At 42.9% G+C, this 25,861-nt stretch overlaps 1 protein-coding gene and 1 long non-coding RNA gene across 2 annotated transcripts in view; one reads left to right on the plus strand and one right to left on the minus strand.

Moving 5' to 3' along the window:
- Nucleotides 1-315: 315 nt before the first annotated feature.
- Nucleotides 316-10,367, minus strand: LOC148113542 (uncharacterized). Its single transcript, XR_015734553.1, has 2 exons — nucleotides 10,049-10,367; nucleotides 316-478 (listed from the first exon to the last, which is right to left on the minus strand). It is a non-coding gene; the product is annotated as an uncharacterized LOC148113542 (long non-coding RNA).
- Nucleotides 10,368-20,379: 10,012 nt separating this feature from the next.
- Nucleotides 20,380-25,861, plus strand: part of ANKRD10 (ankyrin repeat domain 10) — a 30,136-nt gene continuing 24,654 nt past the window's right edge. Inside the window, exon 1 of the mRNA XM_034418711.3 lies at nucleotides 20,380-20,701. Coding sequence (XP_034274602.1) covers nucleotides 20,501-20,701 — 201 coding nt within the window. The 5' untranslated portion in view covers nucleotides 20,380-20,500. The remainder of the gene's footprint in view (nucleotides 20,702-25,861) is intronic.

The following is a 25,861-nucleotide window of genomic DNA, read 5'->3' on the forward strand; positions in this document are numbered from 1 at the left end:
AAAAATAAAGGGAACACAAGCAGAAGACATCCGAGATCTGAATGAATGAAATAGCCTTATTAAATACTTTATTCGTTACATACAGTAGTTTTGTGTTCCCTTTAGTTGTTTGAGCAGTGTATAAACTACTGTATGTAGCAAATGGAATTATAAAAAGAACTATACTCAGCAACTTAGCGACTTACTAATAAAAAAAAATTGATTGGAATCTTAATAAACTTTGGGAATATAGAAGTCTGGTAACAATGACAGACTTTGCAAGATACTTAAAGTTTTTTTGTAAAGACCGTGGGGAAATCAAGTTTGTTCTACAAAGGGGTGGGGGTGGGGGTAGGTGAGAGAGAAAATTCTCAGCAAATATTAACTAAACATGGCATTTCCTGTAGTGCATACTGTACTGTTTATTGAAGCTTGCTTAAAATATGCTCATGAACGGAAGTCAGTCCAGTTTCTCTTCCAGAAGCAACTTGTCATACTCCTAAAATAAAATACAGATGTCCATGTTAACAACATTATATCCTTTGTGGAAAGTAATAGAAGGGTTGACAGCAACAGCTTAGTATTTCTTGATCATTGTGAATCATCAGTAGTTCCTTGTATGCAATAGATAATGTAATCAATTTATTGGAAGGCATCCTCCCATCAATTTTTTATTTGCAGTCTTTTAGTAATATATCTAAATACCGTATTTTCCGGCGTATAAGACGACTTTTTAACACATGAAAATCTTCTCAAAAGTCGGGGGTCGTCTTATACGCCGGGTGTCGTTCTCCTGTAACCAGGCAGACCAGCCCGAAAGGCTCTGATAAGCCTTAAATGGCTCTGGCGATCCCAGCTCTGGCGATCCCAGCTCTGACGATCCCAGCTGAGTTCCCTGCAACTCAGCTGGGATCGCCAGAAACCACGTAAAAGGAAAAAAGTTTTTTCCCTTTTACTCTGACGATCCCAGCTCTGACGATCCCAGCTGAGTTCCCTGCAACTCAGCTGGGATGGCCAGAACCATGTAAAGGATAAAAAGTTTTCCCCCTCCAGCTTGCTTACCTCAACTGCTAGTCCCAACGCTTGCCTTGCTTCGCTTGTCTGAATCTATTCCATCAGCAATCAGCAATCAAGCAAGCAGGGAGTTGTGGACTTCAACTCCCAGAATTCCTCAGCCAGCTTTGCTGGCTGAGGAATTCTGGGAGTTGAAGTCTACAAGTCTTAAAGTTGCCAAGGTTAGAGACCCCTGTTCTATTGGGTAAGTTTTTTTCCCCTTTGGGAGCTTTAAAAAAAATAGTCAATTGGGTTTTTTTTAGTTGTTCTTTTTTAGACCTAGCCATTTAAAGTTTAGGAAGTTTTAAATTTAGCTTTCATATAAAAATAAAAATAAAATAAAATAAAATAATATTTGTACAGCTTTCTGAGATTTAGTGTGTTTCTGTAGTGTTTCACTCTAACTACACAAACACACAAAATCTCACAAAGCTGTCTGTGGAATTTTGTGTGTGTAAAGTGTGAAAGTTGGTTTTTTGGACTTTTTGTGGCTGTGTGAGGTTTCTGCTTGTTGCAGGGGCCATTTTGGGTCTAGCACAGCTGCTTTTATATTGTGGGTGAGCCAGTTGTGTTGTGTTGTGTGTGTTTAGAGTGTGAAAGTTTTTTGGGGGGGCTTTTTGTGGCTGTGTGAGGTTCCTGCTTGTTGCAGAGGCCATTTTGGGTCTAGCACAGCTGCTTTTACATTGTGGGTGAGCCAGTTGTGTTGTGTGTTTGTAGAGTGTGAAAGTTTTGGGGGGGCTTTTTGTGGCTGTGTGAGGTTCCTGCTTGTTGCAGGGGCCATTTTGGGTCTAGCACAGCTGCTTTTACATTGTAGGTGAGCCAGTTGATATTTTTTAATTTTTATTTAGTGTGCATTGGAAGAGGGGTATATCATTATACCCCTTATATGGCGAGTATACCCAAACCCTATATTTTAACAGGAAAAGTTGGGGGTCGTCTTATACGCCGGAAAATACGGTACTAAAATGGCAAGAATAAACAGATCAGTTCAAAAAGAACATGGAAAAGATGGATTGAGAGTAAAATCTCAGCTTGCTACTGAGTTCTGAAATGATATTTTATAGGAAAATACATAATGACAAGTTATTTTTATTTGTGAATGTGTTGATCCCAAAAGACTGCTGTGTTGTACTGCCCTCTCCCTGGCACTCTGCTTAATCACCTCTGTGGTTGCTTAATGGCCACAACTGGGAAAATCGGAGTTGTGCTTGCTGAAAGAAGCAGTCGTGAGATATATCATTTAGCAACTACTTTGTTCAGTGACTGAGATTCTGGGCCCAATTTAGACTACTTGTACCTATAGGGAGCTACCTGGTGACCCCGTTTCAGGTGGTTCAGTCTTTCTGCATAAGGAGGGGTAGGTGGAATGCTTTCAGGGCTACTGTGACAATTATGCCAAGCATCTATGAGATAAGATCTCTTAGATTGACTTAAACCTGATCTTTGGTAGTGCTGGAGATGGGGCTTGGTCTTGTCCAGTTATCAGAGCTAAGTTCAGTCAGTGACCCTACCACCTGAGACTCATATCCTCTCTGGCTCTCATAGTCTCCAGAGGGATGATGTGCAGCTTGGTCCATGAAGTGAATGCTTCCTTGCAAGAGGGAGCACTTCTACCTGCTCTAAAGGAAACAGTGGTCTGCCCTCTCCTTAAGAGGCCATCTGTGGATCTAGCAATACTGAATACTTTTCATCTAATCTCTCACCTTTCTCTGTTTCAGAAAAATAAGGTGGCAAATCTGCAACTTCAAAGGATTCTGGAGTAGATTATCTGGATCCATTGAAGTCGAGGCTCAGACCAGGATGTAGTACCAAGATAGAACTTGTGAATGATTTTGGGGAGGACTAGAATGGAAGTAGTGTATTCATGTTAGCTTTCCCTTATCTCTCAAGAGGTTTTTGACACATTGATAATTGTATTCTTCTTGACCAGCTGAGGGGATTGGGAGTGGGACACACAACTCTTCAGTGGTTCTCTTCCTTTCTCTTATGTTGGTTTCAATGAGTGCTGGGCAAGAATGGGGGGAGGAGAGAACATCTAGTCCTAGACCTCAACTCTCTCTCTGCTTCTATTTATATGAAACTGCTGGGTGAGGTCATCTGTTGGCACAAGAGTGTCATCAGTGTGCTGATAAAATTCAGTTATATATTTCTGCCTCAAACCAGCCAAGTAATGCCATTAAGTGCTTTTCTCAGTGCCTGGAATCTGTGCAGGTCTGGATGGGAAAGAAAAGATTCAGCTCAACTCTGACACAACCAAGAGGTTGTGAGTTTTAAGGTATCTAGTGATTTTCCATCATTAATTTTGGATGAGGTAACATTCCCCCAGAGTTAGTGTGCATCCTGTGACTCTTCTGAACTCATGGCTCTTGCGCAAGGAACAGTTGGCAGCTAGAGCCAGAAGGAACTTTCCATAATTGCATCTTATGCATCAGTTGTGCCTATTCCTAGATTGAGAGGCAATGCTCTTGGTCACTCATGGCTAGTCACTTTCTGATTGCATTATTACAATGCACTCTACATGGGGTTGCATTTGAAGAACATTCATAAGCTTCAGCTGGTCCAAAATTCAGTAGCACATGCAGTATTGGTCATACCACAGTATGAGCTGCACTGGCTTCCAATGGGTTTCTGAGCGCAGTTCAAGATGCTAGTTGTCATCTGTAAAGTCTCACATGGCATGAGAGACTTGCAAGATCACCTACCTGCATTGGTTTTGGTCCATCCCATGAGATCTGGCAGAGTTCCATCAGTGAAGCAGTGTCCCCTGGTTAGCCCCAGGAAGAATATCTTTTCTGTCATGGTGCCTCTCTTGTGGAAGCCTCCCTTCTGAAAACTTGGCTCTTTTCTTAAGCACTGGGGCCAGGATTTTAATGGAGCTCCGTGTGGATGTAGTCTGTTTTATGAACTGATAATTTCCATTTTAGGGGCTGTGACCAAGTTTACTTTTAATGGATCTGTCTTGCTGGTCTATATTTATTTCTGTTTGCAGCCCAGAGTTCCTTGGGTAAATGGATGGCTATATCAGACAGATAGACAGATTCAATGCACCCAAACAGGGGAATGGGAAACAAAAAATTCCTAGGATGCTCAAGGAATTGTATAATTATGGAATAAAAGTAATAATAAACTCTAATTATCCTGAAGATTTGAGTAAGAACACCCTAATGACTTAGAAATAATCCATCTAAGGCTGAGTAGGCTTAATAACCCCAGAATGTTGTCAGTGATAGGACTGGAGAGAAATGGAATAGAATATCATAGAGCAGTGATTCTTAACCTGTGGACTGTGGACCCTGAGGGGGCTGCAATGTCATTACAGGGGATCCATGAAGGCTTGAAAAAATATTATGATTTAAATCTTGAGTTAAGTCTTGGGGGTCGGTAGCCACAAAAAGTTTTTAAAGGGTGTCCGTGGTGAAGAAAAGATTAAAAATCACTGTCATAGAGATTTTATCTGCGCATGCTCCAAGATGGCGGCGACCAAATGAGCTCCGTTTCGGGGATGGGAGAGTTGCCGGTCGTCAGGGTCTTCAGGAGCCTTCCTGTCCATCTCCGGCTCCAGTCCCAGTGAGGGAGCATCCACCCTGCCTGTTGAGGGCTTTTTCACCCTCCGGAACATCAGGGCAGGGCTGGACGGCACCACGGGAGATGGGGCGATGGGCCTGGCTGCGGCAGCTGTTTCCGGTGTCGGAGGGAAGCGGAGGCCAAGGCATCCGGCGGCGGGCGGCGTTTGTGCGGCGGCGGCTTGGAAGTGGCCCCCCCTCGCTCCCTATAGCCCTCTGGATCCCTGGGGCGCTCTTTTCCGGCGTTTTCGGGGGCTCCGGTGCGCCTTGGGAGCTTGGGGTGCCTGGTTGCGAGCTGGCGGCGGCGGCGGCGGCGGCAGAGGCAATGGCTGACATGGACCGGCCGGCCAGAGAAACAGCCAGGCAGCAGGTTGATGGGGGAGAAGCTGACAGCCTCACCCCTAGGACTACCATCTGGCTCACAGTAGATTTTTACTGTGATGGGGTGTTTTTTTAGAACAAAGCTGTGACTGGGGGGTTGTGGAAATTGAGGTTGGAGAGACGGGAGGCTGACCATGGTTTGGTTGGTTGGTCGCCTCGGGTGGCCTCTCCTCCCCTCCGTTTCCCCCCAGGTAAGGGTGGGTGTTGGCCTTAATGGCCAACCACCCCTGGATTGGGCTTTTCTGTCTTGCTACTCCTACTCTCACCTCAAGTAAGATCTTGTGCCCGTGGGTCTATTATCATCTTTATTACATCTTTATTATTACCATCGTTATTAACATCTACACTTTGGACACTTATTATGCTCCACTCACGCCCTCGCTGGTAGGAGAGACTGTGCACCATTTGAGAGAGCTGAGGGATTTTCCACATCCCAACGGAGAGGATAGAGCATTGCTCCCGTCAACTTTGTAACGGGACCGGCCATCATGAGAGGATGGTTGGCCATTAACCTCTGTTGGAGAAAAAGAACATTGGACCCCCTCCCTGTCGTGAGAGGACAGTGGAGTCCAGCCCTATAAATGGATATTTTGTGACCTTTATGCTCAGTTATCCTTTGGACTATGACAGATTCCCGGACTGGCTTTTCTTTTCCCATCTTTGGCTCGGTTGATGCTCCAAAAAACCGACCTTCTTGCGCTGCGAGACTCCCCCCTCTCGCAGGCCTGGCCCTCCACATTATCGAGGGCCTATCTTGATGACGGGCTTTGGGACCCTGAGAGATGGCATGCAGCAAAGAGGGGGCTGAGGGGTTTTTTAGCTAAATTTTTAAGGAAAATTTTAAGGGGACCCGGGAGGACGGGTGGGGGTTGTAAAAGTGGACCTGGGGGGGTCCAGATAGCGACTGCGCGGGATGATGGGTTGGTTAGCTGCAGCAGAGGGGTCGCGAAAGGAAATTTAACTGGGGGGCAGGGGGACGATAGAAAGGGCTGTGTAATTGAAATCATGAGTGGGAGGGGCAGGTATGACGGGCGCAGGGGGTCATATCAAGTGTCGGGGGTGCGCACGCGCTGTCTCCGAGCGATTGCGCACTCCGGCCCCCATTGTGTGACTCGTGTCCTGGGTTGTGTAGAGCCTCAGGCCCAGGGTCCGCGGCTGATGTTATGTAATGCCAGGTCGGTGGTTAATAAGGCCCCCCTCATCTGTGATCTTATTTTGGAGGGGGGTGCAGACCTGGCAGGTATTACGGAGACCTGGTTGGGCCAAGAGGGGGGGTCCCCCTCGTAGAGATGTGCCCGCCAGGTTTCCGTGCATTTCATCAGCCAAGGGCCCAGGGGAGGGGTGGGGGAGTGGCGGTGATCATTAGGGAGAGTCTTTGTCTGAGGGAGACCACTGTTCCTCAGATAGCCGGATGTGAGTCCCTTTGTGTGAAGTGGGGCCGTGCGGTGCAGATGGGTTTGCTGACTACATACCTGGCTCCCTGCCACATGGCAGCGACCCTGCCCGAGCTACTCGACGTCATTGCCGGGGTAGCGGTCGATACCCCCAGACTTATTGTCATGGGGGATTTCAACCTCCCATCCGCAGGTGAGGCGTCAGAGGTGGCTCGGGAGTTCATGGCTTCCATGACGGCCTTGGACCTGACCCAGTTAGTTCAAGGCCCCACTCACATAGGGGGACACACTCTGGACCTGATTTTTATCTCTGGTCAGTGGTTGAATGATCTTGGTAGAGGGGACCTAGATATTAAACCCTTGTCATGGACAGATCATTCACTCCTTCAACTAGACTTTCCTACCGCCTGCCCCCACCGCAGGGAGACGGAACCGACCAGATGGTTCCATCCCAGGCGCCTGATGAATCCCGAAAGGTTCCTGACGGAGCTTGGGCCGTTTCCTGAGACTCTAACACATGACTCGACTGAAGAGCTGGTGGCCGCCTGGGAAAGGGCGGCCGCTGGAGCTTTGGACTGCGTCGTGCCTTTGCGGCCTCTGACCCGATGCCGATCTCAATTAGCTCCTTGGTTCTCTGAGGAGCTGAGAGAGATGAAGCATCGGAAAAGACGCCTAGAGAGCATTTGGAGGACTAGTCAATCCGATTCCGACCGGACACAGGTGAGGTCTTATATCAAGACCTACCTAGTGGCGATAAAAGCGGCAAAATCTAACCATTTTTCCGCTCTTATCGCATCTGCAGAGAACCGCCCAGCCGCCCTGTTTAGGGTGACCTTCTTCGGGGGGGAGTGCGGGAAGATCCCTTGCAGGGTCGTGCTGAGGATTTTGTGCAATTCCTGCACGATAAAGTCGCTCGGATTCGGGATGGCTTGGACTCCGATTGGATGAGTCCACGGGAGGAGACCGGGGCAGGTCTTGAGAATGTTATCTGGGAGGAGTTTGATCCTGTGACTCCCGAGGATGTGGACAGGGTCCTGGGTAAGATTAGTGCTGCCACGTGTTTATTGGACCCGTGTCCCTCCTGGTTGGTACTGGCCTCCCGGGAGGTTACACGAGGCTGGCTCCAGGGGATTATAGGTGCTTCTCTGGGTGAGGGTGCCTTTCCTGCTGCCTTGAAAGAGGCAGTAGTGAGGCCCCTCCTCAAGAAGCCTTCCCTGGACCCGGCTGAATTAGCTAACTATCGTCCAGTCTCCAACCTTCGTTTTGTGGCAAAGGTTGTTGAGAGCGTGGTGGCACGACAACTTCCCCGGCACCTGGATGAAGCTATCTATCTAGACCCGTACCAGTCGGGCTTCAGGCGGGGGTACAGCACAGAAACGGCATTGGTCGCGTTGGTGGATGATCTCTGGAGGGCTCGGGACAGGGGTTGTTCCTCTGTCCTAGTCCTATTAGATCTCTCAGCGGCTTTTGATACCATCGACCATGGTATCATGCTGCAGCGGTTGAGGGGGTTAGGAATAGGGGGCACCGTTTTGCGGTGGTTCTCCTCCTTCCTCTCCGACCGCTCGCAGTTTGTGTTGGCAGGGGGGCAGAGGTCGACCTCGAGGCGTCTCGCATGGGGAGTGCCGCAAGGGTCGGTCCTCTCGCCCCTCCTGTTCAACATTTATGTGAAGCCGCTGGGTGAGATCATCTGTGGTTTTGGGGTGAAGTGTCATCTGTACGCTGATGATACTCAGCTGTACATCTCCACCCGACCACCCCAACGATGCCCTTGATGTGATGTCCCGCTGCCTGGAGGCCGTGCGGGTCTGGATGGGGAGGAACAGGCTCAGACTCAACCCCTCCAAGACCGAGTGGCTGTGGCTTCCGGCGCCCCGATATAGTCAGCAGGTGCCATCGCTGACTATTGGGGGTGAATCTTTGCCCCCCACAGAGAGGGCTCGCAATCTGGGTGTCCTCCTGGACGCACGGCTGTCTTTAGAAGAGCACATGACGGCCGTGGCCAGGGGGGCCTTTTATCAGGTTCGCCTGATTCGCCAGTTGCAGCCCTTTCTGGACCGGGATGCCTTGCGCACGGTCACTCATGCCCTTGTCACCTCCCAGTTGGACTATTGTAATGCTCTCTACATGGGGCTCCCCTTGAAGAGCACTCGGAGGCTCCAGCTGGTCCAGAATGCGGCCGCGCGGGTGGTTATGGGCGCAACCCGTTATGCCCATGTGACACCCCTCCTGCGCGAGCTGCACTGGCTCCCTGTGGTCTTCCGGGTGCAATTCAAGGTGTTGGTTACCACCTTTAAAGCGCTCCATGGCATAAGACCCGAGTACCTCCGAGACCGTCTTCTGCCACCAATAGCCTCCCACCGACCAGTTCGTTCCCACAGAGAGGGCCTCCTCAGGGTGCCATCAGCCAAGTTATGTCGGCTGGCGACGCCCAGGGGGAGGGCCTTCTCTGTGGGAGCCCCAGCCCTGTGGAATGAACTGCCCCCGGAAATTCATAAGATCTCCGACCTCCGGGTGTTTCGCTGCGCATTGAAGACCCTGTTGTTCCGCCAGGCCGGACTATCAACACAATAGTTTTAAATTGGGGTATTTAAATTTATTGGGGTTTTAAATTTGAGCCACTTATTTAATTATTTTAAATTTTATATCATTGTTTTGTCTGTGTTTTTAAATAGGCTGTACACCGCCCTGAGTCCTTCGGGAGAAGGGCGGTATAGAAATAAAATTATTATTATTATTATTATTATTATTATTATTATTATTATTATTATTATTATTATTATTATTATTATTATTATTATTATTATTATTATTATGCGACTATTGGCTGGCTCACATTCCTGTAAAAGAAAAGATTTTTTTTCATTCCAATAGCATATTTTTCTAGATGTAACAAGAATTGTCATTTAAAGAATGTCTGATTTCATGCAATATACGAAATATGTTTCATTATCACATATGTAATTTCTGTATGAATCACTGTCGTGTACTTTCCAATATATACAGAACATTAGAGTGTCCTGAATCATAAACAACAAAAAAGAAACACTTGTGCCTCAATGTTGTAAACATTAACTTTTTATCTGAAATGTGACATTTTGTTAGTAGGGAAGCATCAAACTACCATAGCAGATTACATGAATTATAAATTAATTCTATTGTCATAATTAGCATGCTTAAGACAGCCAAAACAAAGTCATAATTCATTCAGAAAAGGGTAGTTCAGTTCTTGTAAATAAATATGCTACGGAGCAATTCTCATCAGAATTTAGGCACTAGAAGATAGTTATCTAGATATAGTTAGACAGGAATTTCTAACAAGCCAAAATGACATATCTCTGGACAATTTACAGGAACTATCTATACTGGGGGACTAATGGAGAAATGAAACAAGAGTCCTTGGGATCTACATAAACTAAAAAAAATCAGTGTTCTGCAGGAAAAAAAGGATTCTGGTGTGGACAACAATTTCAGTTTCATACTACAAATATTATAAACATGACTCCCTTTAATCTATACTAAGATTAGAAAACAGTGGTTGATTACAAGCTCTGTGGCTCCTTTCCACAATAAATTCCTTAGCTCATCCAGCAAGGGTAATAATACTGAGAATAATAACATCCCACAAATATAGCAAGGAATGTAGCAAACTCAAAATGGATGATAGTAAGTACTCACAGTTCTGTTAAATTGCCTCCCAAGATGAAATATTAACCGCAAGATGCACAAGATGCACAAAACAAGAAAACTGGCAGATATTCCAAAGTGAAAGGCAACATCTGTTCTTGTTCCTTGAGGGTTTTTTTTCCAAAAAGTAGAGCAGAATTTGAAAGTATTAAAGCGACATTATATGCTGAATTTGGAGCCAACTGCTTACTGAACTGATTAGAATGGATATTTCTGGAAAATGACAAATCTTTCAAGCTTGTTGTCCAAGAACAGAACTGAGACATAGCTGATTCACAACAGGAACTGTTTTTACTAACCAGCTTTCGCTATCAACTGAAGATCTTACACAAACTCAAGCAATCTGGGCAAGATTGAAATAGCATAATTAAGCTTGTTGAAGAACAATTCTGATATAATAATGGAGATGTTTATCTGTAATGACTTGTTAGTTCCTGAATCAGAATGCCTTAGGAATGAACATAGTGGCTACTGCCGTCTTGTCCTCTGGGAGAGGAGAATCAGAATTCTTCCACAGAAAATGTTGGTACAGATTCAAAAAAAATAGGCTAAAGCTACAGTCTATACTACTGTGGATTGTGCATTTCAAAGATTGTGGACTATACAGGGTAATTATTCAGCACTGTTTTTCTAACCACACCTATCAGGATGCACAACGACTCTCTCTCAATGTCTTGCATCATCAGGTCAGAGTCAGTTAACCAGCAGTTTAAGGGTCATAAATTCAACTTGCAAAGGTAAATATCACATTCAAAGGGAATAAAGTTTCTCCTAGTTATCAAATGACAAACTAATATTTTCATCAGTGTCAAGGTTGTATTAAAGTATTAACATTTCTAAGAAAGCATCAGACAAAAAAGAAGCTAGCTGTATCATATTTTACAGTAAAATTTAAAGTAAAATCGTACGGTATACAAGGTTGCACTGTTATCAAGAGTTGTTCCACTGCCAGCCTATACTCAAAAGTGATCTAAAATACAGAATGTTAATGCTTGTACTGTCCCAAGAAGATCTCACTGTACCACCGCTCCATTTCTCTGCTGATTCGGTATGATGATGGAAGAAATTATATATGCTAACTGGGTAAGACTGGTTTTAAGGTCGTAAGGTCAGTGTCAAAAATGACAGATTCTGATGGTACTAATAATTGTTACTAGAGTTGGGATCCATGTGCTCTGACTCCCCAATTTCCTTGTTTTGGTCCTTCTCTTTGCTTGAGGATATCACATAACCAAAGGCATGATTCTGAACATAAAGATACAAATTAGTTTCCCAATCTTCAGCACTTGTAGAAGACAGAAATGGATCCAAAGTTGCTTGTTGATACCAGAAACCCAGCACACCAATCAATTCTCTATTTTGGAAGTAGGAGTACTTCTATAACACTAAACCCTTAGTGGGGTCTTCTCAATATGGGGGGGTCTTAGAAGCCAGTACTGGCAAGGCAATATTTATTAGAGTTGAAGAATCTATCTAGAATTGTGACAACAGACCAGGGACTAAGCCACAATGCCTATTCTTGAAACATAATAGTTAATGGAACTTTCCATTCAGACTCCATACTGGCAACTGGAATTCATGGACAGAGTTAGAAAGAAAAGAGACTTTCAGATAACCATGAATGTTATACTGTGGTGGATAAGGATTCAGGCTGTTTGAAGCCTTGAATGAATGCTTCATTTCAATCAAAATCTCAAACTAAGTACCCTTTTGATGTTGCTCCATGAAGCAGCATAATACTGTTTTACACAGGTCTATTAAAGATAATAATAAGCCACAAAATCAGAAAGCTCCTCCACCCTAAGATGGTGGAAATTACAGCTAGTGACACAGTATTGATGTTCCTTTTGATAATAACTTATACCAAATAGAAAAGCAAAAAAATGGTAGCATGAAACATCTATCCCAGTGATGGCTAACCTTTTTGCCATCACATGCGAGGAGAGGCGTGGCGGGTTCATGCATGCATGTGCCCACATCCATAATTCTATGCGCCCCACCATGCATGCGCACGCAACACACACACACACACACACCCGCTCCTGGCATGCGATGGCCTGGTAGGCCCATTTTTCTTTCTTACCTGGCTCCAGATCCTCTCTATGCATCTGGGAAGGGCAAAAACAACCTTTCCCACTCCCTCAGAGGCCCTCTGGAGGCCCGAAAGGGCCCATTTTGCAACTCCTGGTGGGACAGGAGTCTCTAGAGGCTGGAGATAGCAAAAAACGTCACTTCCTGTCCCACCGGGAATTGGAAAATGGGCCCTTTCAGGTCTCCGGAGGGCCTCCAAGGGAGTGGGAAAGGCTGTTTTGCCCTCTGTAGATGCATAGAGAGGATCTGGAGCCAGGTAAGAAAGAAAAACGGGCCTCCCCCCCTCCCCGGCCGTCCAGAGGCAGGAAACAGCCTGTTTCCCTACTTCTGGTGGGCCCAGAAGGCCCAAAAATTAGCTGGCCGGCGCACGCATGCGCACCAGAGCTGAGCTGGCATGCCCACTGATATGGCTACATGTGCCACCTGTGGCATGCGTGCCATAGGTTCGCCATCACAGATCTATCCTATGTATACTTTGAGTTCAGGATCATTTTAGGCTCCTCAGAGAAGAGATGCCTGCTCTTTAGACTTTTGGGGAACAATTAATTTCTATGTTAAGCCTTTGGGACAATAAATCTGTACAACCCTCAGAATGGTGGAACCATCTTCCCATATTGCTGCCTCCAAAGATATGAGCTTTGTGTCACTCAGTCTCAGTATCAGCAAACTGAATAGAAATCGATGAAAAAGCCTTTGTGTTGTCTTTTCTTCTTTCGGGCAATAGGCTCCAAGGCAAAGGGTTTAACGGATTATTTTTATCTTAGTTCTTCTTAGATCTCCAGGAAGTTAATTAAACATGTTGACTGGAAGTAGCCCAAAAAGGGTCTTTAGAAAAAAAACCCAGCATATTGTTATTGAATTTTAGTTATTGAATTTTACAATTACTTAAGTGGAAATTATTTTTTTCTCCAATCAAGTTTTTAACTACGCATAGCATCTCTAAAATGCTGCTCATATTCATTCTCTGATAAAACTAATACGGTAGAAGTGATGGTCTGTTACACTAATATGGTTTTGCCATTTGCTTGAGGTAAGTCATATTGCTGGTCTCATTTCATCTTTTCTGCTATATATTCCCATGTTAGCTCTCTATCTTTTAGTTCATTATTATTCTTTTTCTATAACAAGCACCACTGACCTCCTATTAACGTAATACAAAAGTTCTCTAGTATTTCTTTATTTTTCCTAGAGCAGTCATAAACAAACTTTTTAAAAACTTAAAGATAAGTCCTTAGGTTATTTGTTTATTCGTTCAGTTTCTATGGCTGCCCATCTTAATCAAGTGACTCTGAGCAGCAAACAATCATAAAATGCAAACCAAATAAAAACAATACAAAAATAAATACTGCAGTTGAGAAAAATCGTAACAGTAGAGTTATGGCTAGAAAAATAGTCCCTTAACACACTCAGAATCTCAGGCCTGGCACATAACCAAGTCTCCAAGGCTTTACCAAAGCCAATAGAGTTGGAGTCATCTTAATCTATTTCCAGTTCACTTAAATGGTTAAAATTGATAGCCAGGATTCTCTCTCAACATATAATAGTTATATGTAATCATCACGGTGGAAATGTTTAACGCTTAAGATACTGGCTACCTTTCTGCTTGCTCTTCACCTCCTGATTCTTGCATTTCTGTATCATAATTAGGTAAGATTCCTTGCTCATCTCCTCTTTTAGGAGGACGAGCTATATAGATAGATAGAATTTTTTATTGGCCAAGTGTGATTGGACACTTGGAATTTGTCTTTGATGCATATGCTCTCAGTATACATAAAAGAAAATATGCATTCATCAAGAATCATAAGGTGCAACACTTAATGATAGTCATAGGGTACAAATAAGCAATCAAATCATACCAGGAAACAATAAATATAAATCATAAGGATACAGCAACAATTTACAGTCATACAGTCATAAGTGGGAGGAGATGGGTGATAGGAACAATATGGGTGATATGAGCTCTGCCATTTTTGTTGAATTTTCTAATTTGCCAGCATTTAAAAAGTGATGGTAGCAGGAATGTTATGATTGATATTGTGGATTTACATTATTGATATTGATATTGTGGATTTATATTATTTACGTATCTCTGTATACTCAGGATACAAATCTAGACTATACAAAGTTAATTTATTTTCAGGTATTAGATTTATTTTTAGATAGATTTTATTCTTTAAAACAATTTCACAAATGGTGTTTTTATTTACAATACTATATACTGTAAAACAGAATACAAGTAGTCCTTGACTTACAACCATTCATTTGGTGAACATTCAAAGTTACAACAGCACTGAAAAAAACTGATTTATGACAATTTTCACACTTATAACTGTTGTAGTATCTCCAATCCTCAGAATTCAAGCGCTTTACAACTGACATGTATTTATTACGGTTGCAATGTCCCAGGATCATATGATCACCATTTGCAATTCTCTGACAAGCAAAGTTAATGGGAAAGCCAGGTTTCACTTAGCAACCATGTTACTAACTTAACAACTGCAGTGATTCGCTTAGCAACTATGGCAAGAAAGGTCATAAAATGGGGCAAAACTCACTTAACAACTGTCTTGCTTCATAACAGAAATTTTGGGTTCAATGTGCTTGTTACTTGTACATTTCCAAATTTTAATGGATGTGCATTAAACTTGTAGTCCTCAATGTCTTCACAGGTGTCCATTGTAAGCTCCCATCTATTTTAAGCAGGGGTGAAATCCAGCAGGTTCTGACAGTTCTGGAGAACCGGTAGCGGAAATTTTGAGTAGTTCGGAGAACCGGCAAATACCACCTCTGGCTGGCCCCCGAGTGGGGTGGGAATGGAATTTTGCAATATCCTTCCCCCAGGAGTGGGGAGGGAATGGGATTTTGCAGTATCCTTCCCATGCCACGCCCACCAAGCTACGCCCACAGAACCGGTAGTAAAAATAATTGGATTTCACCACTTATTTTAAGGATATATAGTTACCTTACCATTTTGTGACATTTGCACTAGAAATATATAAAATTTTCTTGTCTTGTTGCATAAAGCATAACTTAGCTGCCATTGGGACAAACTCTGAAATGCCCTTATTTCAAACTTTGATTATAAAAACTCAAGGTTCAGATTTTCCTTTATGCCAAACTGGAATCTTATAATTACCTTGTGTTAGTATACGAATTTGTTGTGGTTACTTCATGGCAAAGCTATTCATATGGACCATTCTCTTTTCATATATTCCAAAAATGAACACTGTAAAATTAGAACCTAGAGATCATTGCAGGATTCTCTTATACTGTATAAATAACTTTCTTTCCACTTTCTTTTACTTATTTTCTTTGCAGGACAAATGTTTTATGTTGAACAAGGCTAAAAGATTTAACCTCAGGTACTTTCTGCAAATTTCAATGGAAAATTACAGATCTGTCTGCCTTAGGATAATCTCAGCATTAAGACTATCAGACATTTGACACTTTTCTATTATACAGGAACAGTAGCTTCTCCAGTTCTATTTGGAGTGCCTTGATGGAAAGATCCAGCTGGTGAAACCCTAAGAACTTTGGCTTTTACCCAAGAAAAGGCAGACTTAAAGTCTTGTGTATGGTTACAGTATGCACGACTCACATTCAAAATACCAGAATGAGCTGCAAAAATATCATCCTTCACTCTTTCATCATTTTGAAAGGTTGGAAAATTTTGGGCCTCCAGATTATCACAAACATTGTAAATAGAGACATAAACTGCCTACTTAAATCTAAAAATATTGATTCACATCAGCTAAACCCACATCTTAGACCACTTTGGAATTATGTTTCTCAAATAGGAGCCTACAAAGTTGCAGAGCAAAGTGTACCATCAATGCACAATTTATGGTCAAGAAACGAGCCTCTGGTGTTCAATGAGGGAGAAAACTCTTACTTTGGGATGTACTTTAAACTAGCTCTTTTAATTCTGGCTGTTGTGTGTGGCCATTAAGAGCTCTCATCCTATAGGCTCAAACTTTATAAGAATAAGGCAAAGCAATGAACCTACAAGCAGTCTCCTCTGTGAAGATGTGTTCCACATTTACTCCACCTATTCTGAAAATATTTGAAGGAAGTCAAAGAAAAGGTGGTAATTACTATTAGGAAGACAGAATTATTTCCACATGTATTTATGCAGAAAAAAATCCAATTTCAATATGTTCTATCAGCATATTCTTCTATTGAAGAAAGAGAACGATGCATTAGAAGAAAATACTCTCTCAAATGCTCCATGTGAATCACTTCTGAAAAAGGATTATGGCAACATTTAAAAAAAAAAGACTTCTTCCAAATCTTAAAGTTTGAAATTTGGCAACTTATTCCCAGAAAGAAATTAATAATTTCCATTTTAATTTAAAACATTCCCAGCATATACTAGGCATAAAAGTAAAAACCAACAAATCACAAACCCAGATTATAAAAAAGGTAGTCTCAAATATTTGTTTGCAAATCCACTTATGTTCTAAGTGCTATTGAATAAGGTTTTTCATGTGGAACCTTTTTGCTTATTCAGAAAATATCCTGGGAATGGAGTTAGAAAATATTGATGTTTACTATTTGAAATCCTCTAATTCTATCTATTTTTCCATTTTTTCCACAGAAATATGTTAGAGAGATGGAAGTACAAAGTATTACCTTATTATTCTTCCTAAAAATTATACAAATTATTTAATTTATATTAAATTATTACATATTATTCATTTAGGGCAGGGATATCAAAGTCAAGGCCCACGGGCCGAATTCAGCCCACGGGGCTTCCCTAGAAACAGTGAACAACCAGCCCGCGGTGCCTCTGCCAGCGAAAATGGAGGTCAGAAGAGCTGTGTGAGGCCCTCCCAAGCTCCGTTTTCAGCTGCAACAGCCTCTTGCAACCCTCTGCCAGTGAAAATGGACCTCAAGAGGGCTGTTGTGGCCTGTCAACCACAGGCCTCTCCAGCAGCCAAAGCAGATGAGGCGGCGACATGGGAGTTAGGGTCATCATCAAGGTAACCTAAGAGCTCCAAGGGGGAAGAGGGAATGGAGCTGGCAGAGAGAGAGAGAGAGAGAGACAGAGGTGGAGCCTCAGTCTGAGCTGTCCATCAGCCCTCAGATGGAGAGTCAACAGCCTCCATGTCCGGAGGTGGCTGATGAGGAAGAGGAACAGCTGGGTCCAGTGCCTGATGCATGAATGCACAGAAGACAGAGGGGAGGAGAGCAATGGAAATCCACGGGCTGATCCTTGGGAAGGAAGGGCCACTGCTGCAAGCGAAGCCCCACCCTAACTCTGGGCATAAAAGGCAGGGATCGGAGATGAATAGAAGTGGCAGACAACTATTCATCTCCCTGCTGGACAGACTTGTTAGCCTGCAGTGAGAGAGAAACTTTTTGCCAGGGCTGTTGGTGCTCCCAATAAAGGAATCTTTGAGTTAACTTCAGAGGGTTTGTTGTGTTTGGACAGCTGAGTCAGACCAAGGGCCGCACACGGCCCTCCCAAGCTCCATTTTCATTGGCAGAGCACTCGGGCCACCACAGGCGTCCCCGACATGAGTGATATGGAGCTGGCCCCTTCCCGGCCCCTGAGGTCAAACAACTCTGATGCGACCCTCAGTGAAATTGAGTTTGACACCCCTGATTCAGGGTATGGCAATGTTACAATTATCCAGGAGACTACAACATTAGTACATAGTAGTTGTTTAGTTGCAAAAGAGTGCTTGTGCGTTTAGTTCACACTCATGCTTATCCATGGTGAACCATAAGGGATGAACTACGGGCAGCTCTGCACTAGAAAGACAAGTAGCAGCATCCAGGGTCTTCTTTCACCATTAATGTTGTCTTGTAGTCAGATGTCACATTCTGGCAAGTCTACCATGGGCAGGGTTTTGAGCAGCCACACAAAACGCTGCTGTTTCCCACAAAAGTGATTCCTATTTAATCCTCTCGCATTAGCATGCTTTTGACTTGCTAGGGGGCAGAAGGATATTACACCGAAGCACAAATTTCCTAGAGGAAAATGGCATACAGAGCGCCATTTTGGTGTAGTGGTTAAAGAGCTGGCCTAGAAACAAGGAAAGCGAGAGTTCTAGTCCCACCTCGGGCATAAAAACCAGTTGGATGACCTTGGGCCAGTTAGTCTCAGCCCAACGTACCTCACAAGTGAAGAAAACGGGGGGAATTATTATGTACATTTGCCACTGAGTTACTTAAACTATAAAGTAATGAAGGTGGGATAAACATCTAATAAATTGCTTTTCAGTAAATACATATCAGACTTTGAGATTTTTGAAGGCCATGTTGTTTTATGAATCAAAAGTACTTCATGTTAATTAACTCCATAATTCTTTCAACAGCCATTAGCGTTGTCCATTTAAGAAATGTTGCATAGCAGTGTCAAGAAAATAAGGATATGTCTGGAAGTACTTACATTGCATTGTCTATCTTCTATCTATACCATGAGTATAGTGTTCAGGTTACCTCTGAGGGACTTGCAAGGCCCTATTAGCCAAAACAGGAAGTGGAGTCAAGACAAGAAATCATTATTTAATGATATTTTCAGTTCATCAAAATACAACAAAATTCACATGACTAAAATTGCTTGTTTTATATTTATTCATTTAATAGCATGAAATACAACTTGATACCTTTGGGAGGATTCTGGAACTCTCATGTAACCTTAAGACTTACCTCTAGCTTATTTAAAATGATGTTGTCATGAGTGTATATGTAGGTGGGGCAAATGAGCAACATCATGGGTTGCATTAAACACTATTGTATTTCAAGTGTCTGCTGCACTGATAGAAAACAGAGAAATGCTGGGCACTTAGCTCCAATCTGACTCAGAAACAAATCTCAATATTTTTAGCAAGTACGGGTATACTCTACAGAAAGCATCCATATGCTTTCAGTCTTAACCATCTGATAACAGACGATAATCTTTAAAACCTTAATTAGCTTTATTCATAAAAATGGCTATGTGCCCATTCTAAATACAATTGGAGCAGTGGTGAAATCCAAATGTTTTACTACCTGCTCTGTGGGTGTGGCTTGATGGCCGTGGCAGAGGAAGGATACTGCAAAATCCCCATTCCCACCCCACTCTGGGGCCAGCCAGAGGTGGTATTTGCCGGTTCTCCAAACTACTTAAAATTTCCACTACCTGTTTTCCGAACTGCTCAAAATTTCCGCTACTGGTTCTCCAGAACCTGTCAGAACCTGCTGGATTTCACCCCTGAATTGGAGTATATATCAAGATGTAGACAACATAGGTTATGAACAATGATTTGCAAACCACAATTGCTGTATGCATAAAAGCCAAGTTACAATTTGTCTATGGTTTATTTAAAACAAAATAAATTATCCTGTGTCATGGGATGTATAAAATCTAGCTATGCGAATTACTTCTAAGGACAATTTCCAAGGATTGACCCTGACAGACTTCTGCAGCAAAAGTCTTGCAGCCATTTAGGCAAATCTATTCATTACAGTGTATTATATCTCACGGACTCATGGAAAATTCCAGTTAATGTAACTTTGATTTGATTATTTCAGACAAAATAAGGCAGTGGTTCTCAAGCTGTGGGCCGGGACCCCTTTGGGGGTCGAACGACCCTTTCACAGGGGTCGCCTAAGACCATCTGAAAACACATATTTTCAATGGTCTTAGGAATAATTTTATGGTTGGGGGTCACCACAACATGAGGAACTGTATTAAAGGGTCGCGGCATTAGGAAGGTTGAGACCCACTGAAATAAGGACTTGAAGAAAAAAATATCCGATTGCATAGACAATCTTTCTGGCCCAACTATTAAGGCAATAACAGTATATCCAACCATCAATTTACTAAAAGTACGCCGACAGGATCCGAGGTGCAGCGATTAGGAAGGCCACTTAAACAGCAGCCAGACCAACCTCTGCTGGTCTGCTATATTTTGCAGCCCAGATGGGGAAGCCCCGCCTAAAAAGAAAGAAGGCGCTCGAATTTCCAGCCGCTTCCCTTTAGCCAGGTTGCAGTCCCAGTTTCGAAGCCGATTATGATTCATCCTTGTCTTCTGAGAACGAGGAGTTTGTTTTAAAGCCGGAATTAGGGATACGAAAGCAAAGCAGTCGGACGCAGCTGTTCTTAAAGCTTGAATGCCACCCCCGCTTCCTCCCACCGAGTCGCGCTCGGAATTTAGGCCCAGTGCAGGTCCCGCCTCTCGCCGGGGCGGGGTTCCTGCAAGCCCGCCTCGATTTCTTTGTGTTCGGCTGCTGGGGCGGTGTGGAAACGGCGAGGGTTTCTTAGCTCCGCTGCGGAGGGTGGTTTCTTCCACAGCTAAAAGCCCCAGCTGCCGAGTGCCGGCCGTGCCTTGATTCTTCGCCTGCGCGTTGCTTGAGATCGCCATGTCGCTGGGATCCAGCCCGGACGCGGGTTTCTCCAGCGAGGAGCTGCTCGCTCTCCGCTTTCCGTTGCACCGTGCCTGCCGCGACGGAGACTTGCCCGCCTTGTGCGCCCTGCTTCAGAGCGCGCCCCGGGAAAGCCTAGCAGTCGAGGACTCCTTCTACGGGTGGACGCCCATCCACTGGGCCGCGCATTTCGGAAAGGTGAGAGAGCGAGAGCCCGAAGGGGTCGCATTCGAAGCAATCCGGCGTCCAGGGATGGTTCGGGGGGGAAGGTAGTCTGCGGTTTTCTCCGGGGCTTGGCGAAAGCAGCGGGGGCGAAAGCGCGCCGCCGCCGCCGCCATCTTAAAGGGTTTCTCCCGCCTTGCTCGCCCCGGTGTGGTCGGTGAAGAAACGGCCGAGTAGAGCCGCCATACTATGCACGCATCTTGCCTGAGATCTGTTTGCAATTGTTGTCGGCAACTACCAACGGCGGGACGAAATAAAGGCATCTTAATTCTCCAGGTGCAAAAGTGCACTCTCGGAGCAAGAGAGCAGATCCAGTGGTGAAGGGGAACATTCGCTTTGCTGGGCGCATGTTGCAAATGCCCTCATCTTTTCCCCTTAATATACCTGTATTCGGATTTGGAGAGTTAAGAATAAAGATCATGTGGAGGCTCACTTTTCACAAGAGGGTTATTTTGGGAGGAACATCGCAGAAACGGAACGAAGTGTAATTCAAGGCTGAATGAGGAATTAATCACCGTACCTATGAATTTGATTTTCTGACGGTTTCTTTACACTTAAGGCGTTAAGCAGATCCTGTCCTTTTTCTTAATTTTTTATTATTTTGAAGGGACTAACATACAAATATAAATATTGCACATATGGGTTGCCTCATTTGATACTCTCCCGTAGGGTGCATTCCCACATGGTCTGCTTGTTAAGAGTGTTGTGCCTTTCAACTCTTCAGATTTTCCTCTCCAGACAGTGATTATCTTTGGTAGTTATGATTACCTGTACAATATGCCCAGTATTTGTAGAAGTTGTTTGAGCTGTCAGGTCTCAAAAGGTACATACAGTTTTGGGCATACATTTGGTTGTGGAAGCTCCTTGACTGACAAATGTAAAACTGAATAATTCTAAAGTAGATGGTGTCACCACTTAATATCAGGACCAGATCATCTGTGGTTCCTAGACTTCAACATTGTCTCCTTTTCCCAGTCTTGTGACCGGGATGGCTGAAAAGTGACATCCCAGCTTGCTGTATATTGAGATGGGGAACATAGAATAATCTATAACCTACTAAAATTCTGATTCCAATAAGCTGGGTGAAACAGTACACCACAGGGCAACCTTTTTTGAACCAAGGTACCTCAAATTGGCTAATTTAGAATTCAGAATCTTGGACCCACATGGAATTAAAATTTGGCAAATTTTATAGAACATTTCATGACATACAAAACCAATTTGTGACATACGAAATGTCATAAACCATTTCTTGTGCTCATGTTTGACTGTGCTATACAGTTTAACATTAATTACTTTCAAAGCAGATACATCTCTAGATGCACCCCAACTTTTCCAGTGAAGGCATTATATTAGAAGCGCTGTCATTGTTGAAGACATTGAGGAATCTGACAAGGAAAATACCTTTGAAATGACCTAGCGGGGCACAGATTGTCTAGTAATGGATTAAACTTCCTGCTACTTGACTCTCAATAATTCTGGGCAGTTTACAAGATCAAAAAATTATGATAAAATCAGTAAAGCATTAAAAAAGCAAATGATAAAAATGATAAGTACAACGGAGAGAGGGGTGTCCCCAAACTCCCTTCAAGAACACCCCTGGTTTTATGTAGGATGAAGCCTACCACCTTTTCCGATCTCACCGTCTCCAAACAATGTGACCTTTTGCTACTAGGTGACTGACTTTTGTGTTCAACAGTATTTTTTGTTCCCCACCTTTGCTGACTTTCTCAAAGATAGCCAATGTAAACAGGTCATAAAAGCCAAGAAGAGCTTTGAGGGTGGGGCTAGGGCATTCCACCCCTCTTACTGTTAAGCTTTCTCTTTTATTTTCAGAGGTTGCCTCATGAGATACAATCTTCTGCAGTACCTCAAGGATCTTTTACATGAATTGTTTATTTGGTAGTCTTTGGGGAGTTTTGCATAAGGGCATATGCAGCTGGATGAGGGAGATATACAGGCAGTCCTCGATTTACGGCAGTTCATTTAGTGATCGTGCAAAGTTACAATGACTTATGATTGTTTTTTCGATTGTTTTTTCATATGACAGTTGCAGCATCCCCTGGACACATGATCAAAATTCAGTTATTTGGCAAATGGTTCATATTTATGACAGTGGCAGTGTCCGGGGTCACATCCTTTTGCGACCTTCAGACAAGGAAAGTCAGTGTGGAAGCCAGATTCATTAACAGCCTTCTTACTAACTTAATAACTCTGGCAAGAAAGATTGGAAAAAGGGGGAAAACTCACTTAACAAATGTCTCATTTAACAAATGAAATTTTGGGCTCAATTGTGATGTTAAGTCGAGGACTATCTGTAAAGCAATTTCTCCTGGTGATACTGTTGAGTTATAAGAGAGCCAGTTTGGAAACGGGGAGTCTCTGAGATCTCCCATTTTAGGCACAAAGCCAGCTGGGTGATTTGGAGCCATTCATTCTCTCAAGGGTTTGCAAGGGCAAATCATTTCTGAAAATTTTGCCAGAAAAATACTGCAGAGACTTTTCCACAGGCAGTTGCTAGAAGTCAATGTTCACCCAAAGCCCCCCCTAAAAAAAACCATCCCCAAATCATGCCCTATTGAACTCTAGCTTCCTTTCCTGGAATCAGATGTACTGAATTTGATTTTACATTCAGAACTATAACCAACCCATATTTCTTTTTATTTGCCCAAAAGAATAAAATATTTATTTGCTCTTTGCCAGATAGTTTTTTTAACCTATATGTGAGTTGGAGAAGCAAATGCTGAAGGAGGTTAAGAATGTTCCAGAAGCACTTATTCTTCATCCCTGCATGTCTCAATGTTTGTTTTTGGTAGGGCACCAGGTATCGGGTGAAGTTTATCTTGAGTTACCATTAATGAACTTTTGCATATGTATTAATAGTTCATTATATTTTAATTATATTTTTGTTCTTTACCCTAAATGCATAACGAAGAGTTTTATTTCAAAATGTAATTACCTAAAGCTCTAAATTGATTTACATTTCATTAAATATTTAAAAATTATAGATTTATAAATGCACTTAGCTCTATAATTTCTTTTTGTTTACTGTCCAGTTTGTTCAAATACAGTTCTGCTATGATATATTTTTTAAGTTTATTATTCCTACCTACAATCTAAAAATGCATTATTAGTAACTTTGATAAAATTAAGGAAATCTTTGATCAGTAACCCATTTTTTTTAGAATCTCATCCATTTAACCAAACAACAGAATGAAATGCTTAATTGATTTAACTAGGTAAGGAGATTAGTCTCGGTGTCAACAGTGCATCTTGGATTATCTTTGTTTTAGTAGAATATATATTAATTAGCATCTCAGGCAAAGTTATTTTAGGAAATTATGATATACAGGATTTTTTGCTTGTATAAATATAATTAACATCTGTCTAAGTGTTTTTCAAAATCATCAAACGCCTAGTTAAAAGGAAGGAACGTCTTGGGTGATTTTTTAAAAACCAGGCATAAGTAGCCAGGCAGCATGTTCCACAATATGAGGTTTACCAGCAAGAAGACTATCCTCTGACCCACATTCTTGCATAATTGGGGATGGGGGAGAGGAAGTGGATGCTTAAACAAGCCATTTGTATTACTGGCTGTGCAGGATCGTTTTAAACATGCTTGGCCCTAAAATAATTCAGTGGCATATCAGCTAGATCTTTGTAGATCAGATCTAAAATGGGTTCAGAAGTTTGAAAAATAATGTGATTGTAAAATAGATATTCTACAGTAATAATACAGGCCTGTGTTTCTGCAAAAGCCACATTTTAGGAAGGTATCTAATACTAGTCAACATCAAAAACAATGTTGAAAATTGTCAGATTGATTTCTTAGATAAAGACAAAGTGTTTTTAAAATATTTCCTTTCCACAATCTGGGCTTTCCCAACAGCTATGGAGTGCACCATCCAGTAGTCCAGCTTTTACATTCTGTGACATTTATAGTTTCTGTGGCCTTTTCAAAAGCTCCTTAGAACATGTTGGGTTTAGTCCAGTTGCATGATCATGAGAATATGGGTCACCAAAGGGAGACTTTCAGGTGATCATAATTGTTGTGTCCGAAGTTGGGCCAAGGTCCCTCAAGTCATGGCCTCCATTTTACATGGGAGCTACAAGTCCAGGAGCATTCCTGAATCACAAGCTTGTTTCTTTGGGGGTTATAATCCTGTCTAACCATGTTAGAGGTTACCAGAGTGAAAACGCCAATTGCTTTAGAATTCAGGTGTTCCCTCCAGTTAAGTCTTAGAAGTGCAAAATATGGTAATTTTTAAAATGTGGGCGAGACCTAGAAAAGAAAATAATGGGTATAAGAGGGAATTGTATTCTGATGTTGACATATAGCTGCTTAAAGGGTCTTCATTATAATGTACAATAAGTAGTTTATGTAGTGTCTGACTAGCTTCCGTATGACAGTGGACATTACCAGAATGTCCACAGATAATAACTTCCATGATTATCATAGCTTTGATCAATATTTTCATATAGTGCCTTTTACAAAGACACAGTAGTTACAGACTAATCATATTCATGTATTATGCTTTTGATATACAATGGCCAGTATGTCACAAGTGTCAGGAAAACCAGGTTTTATCTCAAATATGGTCACATTATTTTGGGTAAGATAAAATCTATAAACTATAGAACATCTAGGAAGCCAGACAGAGGTGGTATTCTGCCGGTTCACTCTGATTCAGGCAAACTGGTTGCGGCGATCGCACGTGGGCCCGCCCACCTGCCCTGACTCCAAGTCATGCTATTTAGGCACATTTTCAAGGCCAGGCACATGTGCGGAAGGCGCGTGAGTGAGCAGTGCGCATGCGTGGAAGGCCAGGCACATGCGTGGACAGCAGGCGGGGGGGGGGGGGCAAACCAGTGGTAAAGGTAAGTGAAACCCATCCCTGAAACCAGAGCTATAAAAACCAGAGTCTTACTGTTGTAAAACACCAGTTTGGTATAGTGATCATGGCATGAGGTTAGAAATTGAAGACTTGAGTTTTAATTCTCCCTTGGACAAGAAACCAGCTGGATGACGTTGGGCTAGTTGTTCTCTATCTGCCCTAGGAAGGAGGCAGTGACAATCCATTTCCAGGAGTCAATCCTGACTCAAAGGGACAAAAAGAAAGTGACTTGTTTTATCCA

The sequence above is a fragment of the Pantherophis guttatus genome, chromosome 5, assembly GCF_059756535.1.
Source record: "Pantherophis guttatus breed Tessera chromosome 5, ASM5975653v1, whole genome shotgun sequence".
In the NCBI taxonomy this organism is placed as follows: domain Eukaryota; kingdom Metazoa; phylum Chordata; class Lepidosauria; order Squamata; family Colubridae; genus Pantherophis; species Pantherophis guttatus.